This window comes from Argiope bruennichi, chromosome 10 (genome assembly GCF_947563725.1).
Source record: "Argiope bruennichi chromosome 10, qqArgBrue1.1, whole genome shotgun sequence".
In the NCBI taxonomy this organism is placed as follows: domain Eukaryota; kingdom Metazoa; phylum Arthropoda; class Arachnida; order Araneae; family Araneidae; genus Argiope; species Argiope bruennichi.
Window position 1 is genome coordinate 71317836 of NC_079160.1, and position 13885 is coordinate 71331720.

At 28.5% G+C, this 13885-nt stretch overlaps 1 protein-coding gene across 2 annotated transcripts in view; it reads left to right on the plus strand.

Moving 5' to 3' along the window:
* LOC129988634 (myelin regulatory factor-like) overlaps positions 1-13885 on the plus strand; it is a 330040-nt gene that overhangs the window by 244045 nt on the left and 72110 nt on the right. For both annotated transcript variants that reach the window (XM_056096902.1, XM_056096903.1), the window contains exon 2: positions 2987-3077. In XM_056096902.1, coding sequence (XP_055952877.1) covers positions 2987-3077 — 91 coding nt within the window. The remainder of the gene's footprint in view (positions 1-2986; positions 3078-13885) is intronic.

Consider the following 13885-nt stretch of genomic DNA (forward strand, 5'->3'; position numbering starts at 1 on the left):
GATTAATTATGTATACTGGCCAAGGGTCCCATTTCCTTCCTTGTTATTCATACCCCTCTAATGGTTTTTTAATAACTTTGCTTTGATAAATTTTAATAGCTAATTAGAGGGTATCGCCTTTGTACCAAGTACTCTCACCATGTTTGAAACTCCGGACCTGTGAATTTATTCCCATGAGTTCGTTATCCAGAGCAATCGAAAAACCAGTCGCCTAGAAGAACAAAAAGCAGAATTGTTTACAAAAGGCCTTCGTTTTGAATCATACCTGCATTTCCCACACCTGGGTTGCCATTTTCTTTCATTGACTGGGCGGCCAGGGTGCTGGGTGGAAGCATGAAAGGTGGAATTATTTAAATGTGTTTATTTTATTTTAATGAGAAAAGAGTGTGGCCGTTGTTAAAATGCAGTTGTGGGTGGAGAGGTTTCAAAACGGCTGTCAGAGGTGAGTTCAGGTGCTGCTCGTATATAAAATTAAGAGCTGACATGCCACCAAGTCATTAGTTTTAAAATATGTTTCCTTCGTTGCACAAAGAAAGATGGGTAATTTGTCTAAACGGTAGAATTAACTTGTAACACCGTAGCCATATTATGATTGTAAATTTCAACGACAGTTTAAATAATTATTATTAATATGGCAAAAATATCAAATGTCTGATAAATGCCAATTTTATTTCATGATTCAAAGATAATTCAGCAGTGAAGTTCTTAGTCCTGGTATTGATTTAATTTATGACAAGAATGTAATTTTATTTTGCTTGGTTACGTCGTCGGTTATACGTCGAATATACAGTTAAAGGTGATCAAGTCTGAAGAAAAAGAAATAGGAGTTAATGTGTTAATGCTATTTTAAAATGCCATCTACAATAGGAAAAATCATGATTTCAATATATATATATATTGCTACGCTTTTTTTTTTTGTTACTAAAATTACATTTCAAAAATAGCAAGAACATATTACATATTTTTTTTGACATAGTCATTTTTATTTATATATTGACAATATATACTATTTGTAACTGTCGTGTACGTTGCACAACTGGCTATTATCGGAACTTCTATTATGCCTGCTGATTTATTAGAATATTTAGTTAATGAAAACAAAATTCTTTCCACTATTCAGCAATTTACTTTAAAAAGCTCCACTAATTAAAAAATCTTTAAAATTAAAAAAAAAAGTGCAACATTAGGTAGGTTTTTCCTTTATTGTTTAATGAAATAGCCAATCCTGGTTATGCTTAAAAGTCATTGATTAAATGGATGGTTCAGAATGTTGATATTAAATACAAACAATGGAAGAGAAGGTTTAAAAATGTTTACATATTCCTTTAAGATTTTTCATTTCTTATAGTGCTGTTTACCAGAGTTGTGTTTGTCTCTGGTAATTGTTACAGGTTCTTGTAGAAATTCCAATCAATATATTGTCTTGCTTAACGAACCTTATAATAAAATTAGATATTCGTACTTTGTTTAAAAATATGTAATATCCATAAAATGTACTAAACTTCTATATATTTTTTCAGCATTTTCCAAAAATAATAACAAATAAATATGTCAGTTATTGTGTCATTAGACACAATACACTCAACGAAATTTGTTATGCCTAAATTATAAACTTCTAGAAGAGATATATCTTGTAACTTTTTATATTCGCAGAGAGTTATGATGTGTATTAAAGGTTTTAGATCCAATGCATCAAATAGTTTTTTTTAATACTTCGCAAACCAGTTTAGACTTTTGAAACTTGAACGATTTGTTTTGTTTATTTATTTCTTAAAAATATACAGATTTCCTTTTTTATCTATCCTATCCCTTGCATCAGAAAAAAGGGCTCAATTAATGAAAAACTGTGACATAAGATTTGTTTCCCGTGCTTTTGTAGTCTATTAATTTAGATGGTTTTCATTCTATTTAGAATATTCAAGTAATAAAGAAGAAAAAAAGTGTATAAATGCTATTTTATAAAAAAAAAATTATGTTGGTGTATTGAAATCGCCATACTTTTATTCGGTTCTGGCTATACAGAAAAAGTTGTTCATTGAACCCTCTTGCAGATTAGTTTTCCAATCCGAGGCTGGCGAATGACTTTGAATGTTTAATATTTCCCACCCTATATAATCAAATATATCTTCACTTCAAATTATGCGGGAGGATAATGAAATTATTTTCATCTCAATAAGTGCACTTCCTCTCGCTTATTTTTTTCGTTTTTTTTATTTGTATTTTATATTAAATGCAAGTACACATAGAATCTCGATTCTCCCACGCAAACGCAGCCACCGCCCTAACTATGATCTACTGCTTTGGTATAATTTCTCACTATATTTTTTATATATTTCCTTAAGAGAGCAAAAAGCATTAATCATATAGAGCAGCAATTCCCATTTCAAATCCAGTGAATTAAACCATTGTAATTTTCTGAGGTTAAGTTGTTTGCGCGAACTTACATTTCATTTGTAGAAAGTGTCTGTCTCTCATGGAAGTGAATTTGGATGGAATATTTGTGAGATTTGATTATGTGATATTTTGAGCAATCTTTTGTCAAAGGTAATCAGTGTTTTCCATGAAGTGTAAAAAGTATTATTTGCGATTATTTATGATGAAGATTAGGCATCATTTAAAAAAAAAAAAGGCTTGCCTGTTCTTTCATGTAATTTTATCATTTTTTACGCATTTCTAAACTGCTCACAAATAAATTTGTCTCTTAAAATTTCCATAATCCGTGTTTTGATTTCTAGACATTCTCAAAAGTTTCATCTTTCTCTGTTCGCGAAAAAATATAATTATTCTTGTCAATTTCATATAATCTTTCCTACGTAGTAATTGTGCTTAAAGTTTGAAAAAAATCGAATTATTCAACAAAAGCGTATTTTTTTATATTGTTATTGTTGCTACTTTCCTTGTTTGTTTTCTTTTTTACCTTTGTTATTAAGTAACTTCAGAAACTGTGTAAAATACGTCTTTTGATATCGGTTTTCTTATTTTCTAGGTCGAGAAGATTTCAGCGGGATAGATAACGAAGCCCTTGATTTCACTGATTTAGAAGATTATTTAAATAACGACAGTGATAAAACTGGCAGGTAATTACTATCTACAATCATTTTTTTTTGCTGTGATTTAATACTTAATAATGACTTCTTTTATTGTCCTTATCGAGAACTTTACATGTTTCAGGTCTAATTAACTTTTTTTTTTCTGCTTTGAAATTTGATATGTAAAGTAATACAGATTTTTTTTTATGTCAGTGCTTTTTCAGCTTCTATCACACATATATATATGGTGCATTCATTTTCAATATATTGCAGAATCATGAGCCATCTTATATACATATAATATATTTAGCGCAAAGTACTCGATTTTCGAAACACTAATCGATTTTGCGATACAAATATTATTCTTATAATAAGGAGTTCAATCATTTATTGCGTTGTATACACACCTTAACTCTATTGTTTAATTTCAGTCTATTTTTAATTCAGGCTTTGTAACATATTCAAAAGACTTCTCTTAAATTACTTGTGTTAAAATTTTTTCATTGATAATTGTTTTCAGAGAAACTAGAAACACATATTAGAAAAAAACTTTGGTTGATACATTGAATATTTTGATGATTTTTTAATGACTTGGCTGTTGATGGATATTTCAATTTAAAGCACCCTTAAAATTAGAAGAAAAAAAAATGCTTCTGCCATAAAAAAATATTTACACTGAATGTTTCTCCATGTGTTTATTTTTAAAAATACTCATATTAAATTCAAATTCAGTCAGGAAACCAATATTGAAACTGAAATCAAATCAGCGTATCCATTATAAAGACAGTGAAATTACTTTAAATTTTTTTTCCTTACATTCAACCAAAAAAATTATATATTTTTTCTGATTCTAAATAGCGATTAGATTTAAAATACAACCAGTAACTTTTGTAAGTAGAAAATATATCCCAGAGCCAGGAGTTTGCACTATTTCGATTTGAAAAGAAGTGATGAATCATCATGAATATGGTGTATTATTTCTGAAAATATTCCTAAAGGTTTGCTATAGCTTTATAGTTTTTATAGGCGCTATGTACAAATTTCAACATCCATGAAATGAAATCAGGCAAAATGCTTTACAGAGTAGAACTTTTGACCTAAAGCAACCAAATTCGACAAGCAATTACTTTTTTGTGTAATATGTACTTACAAAGAAAGAGATTTCCAAATTTTAAATTAGATTTTTAATTAAAAACTAATAATTTTGCAACTTAATTATAGCATAAACTTTTTTACACTATCGCTAAAGTTTAGAAAATTGGCTTTTCAATAATAGTAATTGTATTTCCATTAAATTTTTTTTCTGTGATGTTAATAAATTTGTAAATATATTTTTTTAAGTAATTTTTATAGCTATTCTTTTATTATGTTAGCAATTGCATGCGCACAAACATGAGTTGCGACGATATTAAAAATTTGTTTGATGTTTGTATTAACACTGTTCTATAATTAATAGTAAATTTTAAAATTGAAATAAAAGATTGGGAAATCAAACCTAAAACATTACCATAATATGTTGTCTCAAATTTTTTTTTTTTCTCCTTCAGTTTCCGTCATTTGTTGAAATTGGTTGGAAAGAGGCTGTAAATTTTGCACTAGCTTGCATTATAACAAGAAATAAATGCATTATCACATAAAATGCCATCCATTTGATATTTTACTATGGTACATCTATATGCTTCAGAAGTTGTTTCAGTTTTAATCGTCAAGTGTCGATATTAAGTGGCATGTTCCCGAATTAATGGCTAATATTCTGAAAAGTTTCTTATGCCATTATGAAATTCTAAAATAAGTAAGTAAATAAAAGTATTATATTAGTCGAGTGTTCATTAGCTTCAATATCTACATATCCGATGGCAGATTCTTAGAAATTCGAGCTGATTTTTTTCTTTCCTCTCATATGCTAATGATTTTACTTAGAGTCTGGTACGAAACGCTTCTTTGGCTACAGTAAGATCTATTTGGATTCATTCTTTAAACATTTTATTTTAAACTTCTGAGGGTTCTTAAGCTTTCAAATTCAAAATAATTCATAAATTTTCAAACTGTTCATGTTATTTTATAATAATAATGCGATCATTCACCTCGTGTGTAATGAGTGCAATCATGGCGTTATGCTTGGGAATAACTACACATACTAGAGAATTTATGAATAAATCATACCTAAATTACATATTGTAAAAATGAAAATTCATTTTGATTCCGTTCAATGAACATTTGTCATCTACTTCTCGTTATTATTCTGCATAGCATTCTATTTATTCATTCAAATTATATGAAATAGAATCGAATAAGTGCACTTCTTAAAATCTATATTTGTGTTTTCTTTAAAATTCTTGAAGAACAGTATTGATGTGTATTGGAAAGGCATTATACTGATGTGCTTAAATTGTGTCTATACCCAGAAATTTAAAAAAAAAAAAAAATCTGTTCTTACATATATTCTAATTGTGTGCGTTATCTATTGTTAATTTATAAAAAAAAAACCCTCATTAATACTTTGGTATATTCTTGTACGGAAATGAATTAGCAAAGGATATTTATTTACGCATTTATCAATAGAAGAAGAGCCTGTTTTACGCATTTATCAATAGAAGAAGAGCCCACATATTCCGTTAATTCAAGTCCGTTCAATTAACGTTTTTAAATGACAGTATCATTTAAAAACGCTAATTGATTTTTTCTCCCTTTCCTTTAGGGTTGAATCAATTATTTTATGTTTCATTGTTTATATTTTATCCATTCTAGCCTCGACTTTCCGTAAAAATGTTTCATAAATGTTTTTAAAGTTGTCATATTTGCCTATAATTTACTTGCACGCTGCAGAATATCACACCGTGTTATTAAACTCCACTTCACTTACAATTAATAGAAAATTGAAATGACTTTCTTATTGACGTATTTATTCCACAATGCATTTATAAAAGTCATTAGCCATCACAACTAAAGTACGGCATTTGATCGTTCTGTATTGTTAATGATCTAACAATAATACAATTTGCGAGTAATAAGCCACTTAATGGCCTATTAACTGTTTGTCGGTCTCTTAATGAAGTTTTTGTCTTATTTCGTGAAAAAGGTTAACATTTAACCTTAAAAATAACTTATGAATCTTAATAGAATGTGTAAAAAAGTTGAATCTGTTCCTTTGCGGATTTTTTTTCTAGTGATATTATAATATTAATGTAATTAGCCTTCAACCTGAAAATTAGCAAAACTTTGTCTCTGATATAAAAAAAATATCAAACGAAATACGTAATAATCTTTCTAAAACGATTTCTTGTTCCTACACTTTTGCATTTTCTTAGCAAAATCCTGCAATTATCAGTTCATTAAATACGTTCAATGTTGGTTGGTACCAGCATTTTGTTTCTTTCTCTCTGGTTCAGGAATTTTTAGAGTAATTAAAAGACGATTTAATGTGTTTTTGTTCTCGTTCGAAAAGTGGAAAGCAAGCTGAAATGCTATTAGTGAATGAATATCTTTCACATGCCTTTCATACATATAATTTATGTTTTAAGAAAATCTTCCGGTTTTATAAAAATGTTTCTCATTATGAAGTAGAATTCCTTTTGCCAATAAAGATAAGATTTATAAAATTATAAAGAGTGCCTCAAAATTAATGCAAGAGTTGAATTTCCACCATTCGTGCAGTAAAGTGTTGACAACCCTGTTAAAAAAAACCCATTTGACAGCTAATAGTGTAGGGTTAGTAAAAATGGAGCGTTACACGATAGAACAACGTGTTAAAGCAACACTTGAATTAAAAATCGCAAATGTTTTTTTTATTTATTTAAATTGTTATATTTTTATTGAATCGTAAAGTACACAGGATAGGGTTATGTATGGAATAACTCCGTTGCTTTGCTGGCCCATACGCTCTCTTTTGTCGATATTTTCCATGACTGTTTTGCATAAATGTGACAGAATTTCATTGATGCAGTATTGAATTTCCTCCTTCAATGCACGCGTGCTTGTGGGATTATTGGCATAGATCTTTCACTTCAAATAACCCCGTAAAAAGAAATCCAGTGGTGTTAAATCATATGATCTAGGTTGCCAATTCTAAAATTTTCGAACTGTTGCTGCTAAACTTTCATTATTTTTGATATATTGTTCAACTATGAAACACGTTGTTATATCGTGTACCGCACCATTTTTACTAAAAATTGTAGCAAAAAATGTGGCAACAGTCACCGAAGAAGAAACTTCATTGCTGTCAGAACAAAAACACTGAAAATCAATAATTGCAGTGAAAGTTCCAAAAATGGATTATGCAGAATTTCATATGGTAAGTGATAATTCTGTGGGATTCTCCGACCTAGCCAAATTAAGGTAACTTGATGGGGCAGTCGAAGAGAAAAATAATTTAAAAAAAATATGTATAAAAATTAATGACATGTAGCATGAAATTTGCAGACAATTTTCTTTTATCAATCAATGTTAAGTATTTGAGTTACATTTCCTAAGTTCTGATCTTATCTTTGTATAAAAGATATTGAATCAATTTTTTTAGCAGAATTTGTTTTCATGAAATAGTCTCGAATTTATCTAACATCGTTTGCAAAATTTTTATTAAACTTTTTATTTATACTTTACAAAATTTTTATAACAGAAATTTCTCACTTATTTAAAATTTCTTTAGAATATGAAATTTATCTTTCGCATCGTAACTAAAACAACAGAATTTTGCAGAATAAATTATTAATGGATCGTATGATTGAACTACTATCTGACTGCAATATTTTTCGAGAAAGTATTCAATAAAACCAAACGTAGGCGTATCTAACTGCTGCATTTTTTCCGAGACACATTCGAAAGCTATAGTGGCTAGTATCTGGCCAACGATCTATCTAGACTGGCATTTTGCTATCCAATAAACGCTTTGGTGTTGTGGGCGTTCGCAAAATGTGTGAAGTGTGGTTATCGATATAGCCAAAAACTTTGATAGTATATTGTGATTGTGGAATCGGGTAGGTGAATGGGATACTTAAAACCGCCCATGTAGCTTGAACAAATTGACAATTGTTTTGTTCCAAATGGGCAGTTATTGAGAGAATAAGGGAATATCGTAAATTTTGTGAGGCGGTTGTAAAACAAGGCCGCTCTGCATTGTTTGGCTGAAGAAGTGGGCATATTTTCTACACAGTCATTTAAATTTTATGTCTATGTAACGATGTAGGTATGATATTAAAGTAAGCTTTGTGGCTTAATGAACTTTGTTTTATTTTCTAGTTCATAAAAAACCCAGCACTAGAACCTAAATGGGAATTTGATTGGATTTAAAAGATGCATAGAATAAAATTATTTTTGAAACTTGGGTGCTTTTAACATTTTTATGATTCACATAGATTATTGGTGCTCTCTGTCTATAAAAGGCGACACGAATGTTTGCTAACATTAAACACTAAATAATAAATTAGATATTATCCGCAACATTAATTGATATAATCCTTTGCTTTATATAAGCAGTACAAAAATTCAATTTTTCAACCCAAGTTTTTTCGTTTTGGTTAATTAATTGATTTCTTTTTTGTTAAGGATATTCATATTTCAATAAAATACTTATAACAAGCTAACTTATTGGATACATTATAATGTTAACATTTTTTATCTAATTGTAATAATAACTTTTGTAATTTTTTAATGATAACCTTATAAAAAGATGTTACTTTGTACAAATAAAGTTGCTTTAAGGCTAATAAAAATTCTACGTCAGTTTATTTATTAAATTTATGCATAACGTTAGGTATCCTGATTACTCTTCATTAAAATTGCGTCATCATTTTATAAATTAATAATCATTTAAAATGACTGATTTTCAGTACTTAAAAAGAGAACATTTTGGTCAGACTGATGCCAAATAATGTCCGGTAAATCACAATTTTAAAAATATTGTAAATTATAAATCACCTCAAAATAATTCTTATTGTTTTGACGAATATTGCATAGTTAACTGTGGGCTGGTAATGGAATGATGCAATCAGAATAGAGATACATCCCGTAATGTATTTTTCTATCAATTTCCGGTTACGAATTATTAAAAAAGAATATCTCTCATGCATTCGATTTAGATACTCCTTTTCCATTTCATTTCGATCGTGTGCTCCACATAAAATACTGAGGTCAGTTAATCTAATAAATAAATAACTCCCCCTAATGGATAAGATTCCCAGTGAAATCGGACCCACTAACGAGTCCCACAAACAAAGCCGTCAAAGAAAAGTCACGTTTCTTTTCTTATAACTGGACCTTCGTAATCGTTTTCGTGCTTCGAATGACGCGCGTTTCATTCGTAATAATGACGATAAAACTCGGACAGAAATACACCCCCATTCCCAAGCACCCAAAAAAGCGTAATCCTCATAATGGAACACGGTCTTTTCTCTTGCCCATAGGAAGTATGCCCATTAATTGGCACCACTGACCAAATTGTATAATGCAATGCGTCGTGAATTTAAGGATGAAAAAGAATACTGTCTCTTTCTATTGTTTCCCGACAATATTACGTGACAGTAGTCTCCTTCATTGCAATCTGAAGGTCATCATCGATGATGATAATTTGTTGTTTGGAATCCGGTTTTGCTATTGTGGGTTCTGGAGAGAAACAGAGGTAGTCCATAATTGCAAGGCACCAGCGCCTTTAATTTGTTTTCGCCGGTTTTAATTTGTACGAGACTTGGTAAAAGCACTTGTAAATAAATTATGTGAATGCTGAATTTATATTAGTTTTTTTTTTTTTAATAAAACTTCAAAACTACCTAATTTAAACTAAATTGTTCTGCATACAAATATTTTAATTTCGATTTGATCCAGTGTGTGGGATATGTTTTTAATTTTTGGCTGCGGGTTAATCTCTTAGAGTTAAGCATGGATAAGTTGCATGTACTCAGTTTTGTTTCCATGTCGCCTTATAAATCATCGCATATTTTTCTGCCCCTCCCACCCCGTTTTAAATTTGTTTTTAACTTGTTGTTTTTATTTGCTATATTACTTTAATCGCATGCTTTTTAAAAAAATATTTTCTGGCTTAAATAAATAAAATTTCTCCGTTTATTTTAAACGAATCAAAAATCAAAATTTTGCCGAATATTTTATTAATTTATGATTTTGAAAATTTCCCTTCGAGATTAGCATTCTCACACTTCAAAATAAATTGGTGGCAAATTTAAAATATCTAGGTTCAATAGCTTGTCTTGTACAACATCAACAAACATACACGTTCTTTTTTATTAGTTCAAGAGATAAATTTTACTTTTGTAAGTTGAACAGAATTAATTACGACACTTATTAAATTTCTTGATAATTTTAATTGAAAGGTTTAAATTAAAGTTGTCTTTTTTTTAATAATAAAGTGACTAGGAATAAGAAATTGCTCTTAAGTAACTGATTATATAGTATAAATTTTACTTTTTTATCTGAACAGAATAAATTAGACTCTTATTAAATTTCTTAATAATTTTTATTAAAAAGTTTAAATTAAAGTTATTATTTTTTAATAATAAAATGACGTGGAATAAACAACTGCTCTTAAGTGACTGCATGGTTATATATTTTAAAATTGGAAAATGTTTTTATTTTTATTTAGATCAGCTAAAATAATAATGGGTTTTCGAAATAAAATGCTTTTCAGCATTTAATCTAAATCTATGAATCTAATTTTTGGGCTATTATTTTTTAATAAAAATAGATTTAAATGAAAAAAATATCAAATGATTTAATGAATAAATAAAGTTTTTAAGTTTAGTGAACAAATTAGGCTTTTAAATAACACTTTTTTAGGGCATATTTTTCTCAACGCTCTGCAAAATAACTTTCATTTTTGAATGCTCTGGGAGGTGGAATTAATTTTTTTCCCTTGCTACACTGTACACCGTAAGTGTGAAAAATAGAAGGGCTCATAATCATGAAACTTATTTTCTAATTCATCACAATCAATATCTTCGTGGCTTTCTAATTCACTGTCTTTTTTTAAAAAGTTAGGTAAACAATGCGGTTCGTTATTTTCAAAAATTTCATTGAAGTCTTTTCTATTATATCAACCATTTCTTTGTAAGTTATGCATTTCTTAATCATCATGCGGAAACATAATAGCTTTCCTCACAGTTTGATTTTTTAAACGTTTGGGATTCATTATTTTAGAAATGCTATTTTTCACGATACAAATAAGATTTATAGGTCTCCACCCTATTAAAATTGGTTATATCCATCAATTTAAATTGCTTTAATTTATAAAGCATTTAATGTAGAAAAATGCCTGCCTATAAAGAACAGTAGGAATTAAGTAAATGTATATTCATTAAATATTGCGTATATAAAAAAAGATGAATGTTTTAAATATTTCTCCAAAATATGTATCTCCAATACTATGTATTAAAAAAAAATCCTTAAACTAGAGCATTAAAACTGCTTATTCAAATGCCTAATTCTATAACTTCATCTGTGTTGAATACTATTACTGCCATATGTTGGGCAAAATGTCGTATATTTTATATAAACATGGAATCCACTAGCCATGTTCTGATCATATTGCCAAAAGTTTGCTAACTAGCCAGAACCAACTCCTTTAATGTCATTGGAACTTGGCACCAATGTTTGCGATATGAAAGGATACGACTAGTGGATTCGAAACAAATGTTTATTTATTGCACGACTCTTTTTTATCACAGATGACGATATTATTTATTTTTGTTTTATAAAAGAATGAACCTGAAGTACATTTCCAAGTATTTGTAACAGTTGTTTCGAATTAGTTTATGACAAAAATAATGTTTAAATGTTTCAGTTTGTTTCCATTTATAATTGAATTAATCCTAAGGATAATTAATATATGTATTTCATACGAAATAATCGTGTTCATTATTTGATCTGAGAAAAAATATCGCAAAATTACAAAAATTTTCGTTTATCCCCCCAAAAAAATGAGGACCGACCTTCATTATTTCTGCTTGCTGTTGTTGTAAAAGATTTTTATTTTCGGATTTATTAATTATGGAACAAGATACATAATGTGTAATTATTTTTGAAGTAGTATTATAACATCAATATTTTGAAATGCAATTGTTTGCTTATAATGTTCACGTTAATGTTATTCTGAATTCAAAGCAGGAAATAAAATTCTGATTTTGTGGATATAAAATATTGTTTTATTTTTACAATAATAAATACTCTGACAGCTAATGAACTATGAATCAGATCGTTATAAAATTTATCTGGTCGTTTTTGTGTTTATGATAGAGAATCAATGTTTAATTGTCTGTAAAAATAATTCTTATTCTTTGCGGGTTTTTTTTTTTTTTTCTTTTGTGCGAAATGTTAAAATATTCTGTTGATTTGTTAAATACCAATTTATCAGTATTTAGAATGTACAAGGGATGTTTAGATATTTTTTTTTTTCCTTTTCTACATACAGAATAAATCTTCTTCTAAATAATATGTAAAGTATGACTTTTTTTTCCCCCATATATAATTAACATTCTGTAAGCCGCTAGAAAGGAAGGTTGAAATTACCCTTATCCATCAATTCATGAAATGTTTAAAAGATCTTTAAAAGAGATTTTATACCCAATATTTTGTATGCCTCAAATAAACTTTGATTATACTGTTTTTTGGATTATTATTGTTTTAATTTATGTATGTTTAAGCGCTTCTACTACTTTCGTATATAGCATTACTTTACAAGAAAAAGAACAAAATATTTATCTACTTAAAACACATTACTTATGCATGCCGTGCAAATTAGCATGTGATTGAAATTACCAAAGCGTGGCATGCTGTCATGAAGCAGCCTGAAAACACATAACAGAAAAAAATGAATAAGAAGCCCATCAAAATTTCTGTCGTGATTTCACCTTTGGACAACCTTTTATTAACTTGTTAAATTGCCAAGAAACTTGTCGGTGAGGGTTCTGTATTTCGAACGCTTATACAGTGTTTTTTTTTTCGGTGGGAGGGGGGGAAGCAAGTCCAATCTGCCTGTCTAAATTAATTTCATTGGCACAATGAATTCTGTGAAAAACTATTGGCTCTCTTTAATTAATGCTCTTTTAAGATTCACATACTGAAATTATTGTAGTCATTTCTTTAATCAAATATGGAGATTTAACATTTATAGTAGTCTGCAGAAGCATGAAAAGTGAACATAAGTTATTGCATTTAGAACGGAATATTAACACCATATGGTAAATTATTTTACCATATGGTTATTATTACTGTTTGTAAATTAAATCATGCATGTTCAGAAACTAGAAAGTTAAATGTATATTGCAAATCGTTGTACTTAGGGCTACCGAATTTGATATGTAGTTACTTTTTAGGTAGTAGATCCTGACTAAGAATTTTTTTTATTTAATTATATTTTTAATTAAAAATAGGTCAAAATTTTAACGTTTTTCCTCAACAATACTTAATACTTGACAACAATATTGTTTTATTGCTTGTTATTTATAATCATACGTGCTGCTGTAATATTATATAATATTTTCTTTTTGTCCTTATGTTATCTTCACCATATAATTAATAGCAAATTTTAAAAATAAAGATAAAACTCTTTAAGAATTTGTCCAAAACAGCATCGTGCTTCAATATTTTTGGTTAGAAATTCGGATTTTTTTTTATTTGTTAATTGTTATTATTATTGTGATTATTTTTTTAAAAAATACTATACATAATTTTTTAATTAATCCAAGACATCTTGTGGAAAACAAATTCTGAATTTGCTTTACGTAACTAAAATTTGTATTTTTGTGCTTTTTTCCTTTCTCCTATGCAAAAAAAAAAAAAAAAAAAACTTTGAAAAGTTTATATTTATATTTCCGTCCTTTGTTTATTAAACTCCTCGATTTTCTCTCATTAAA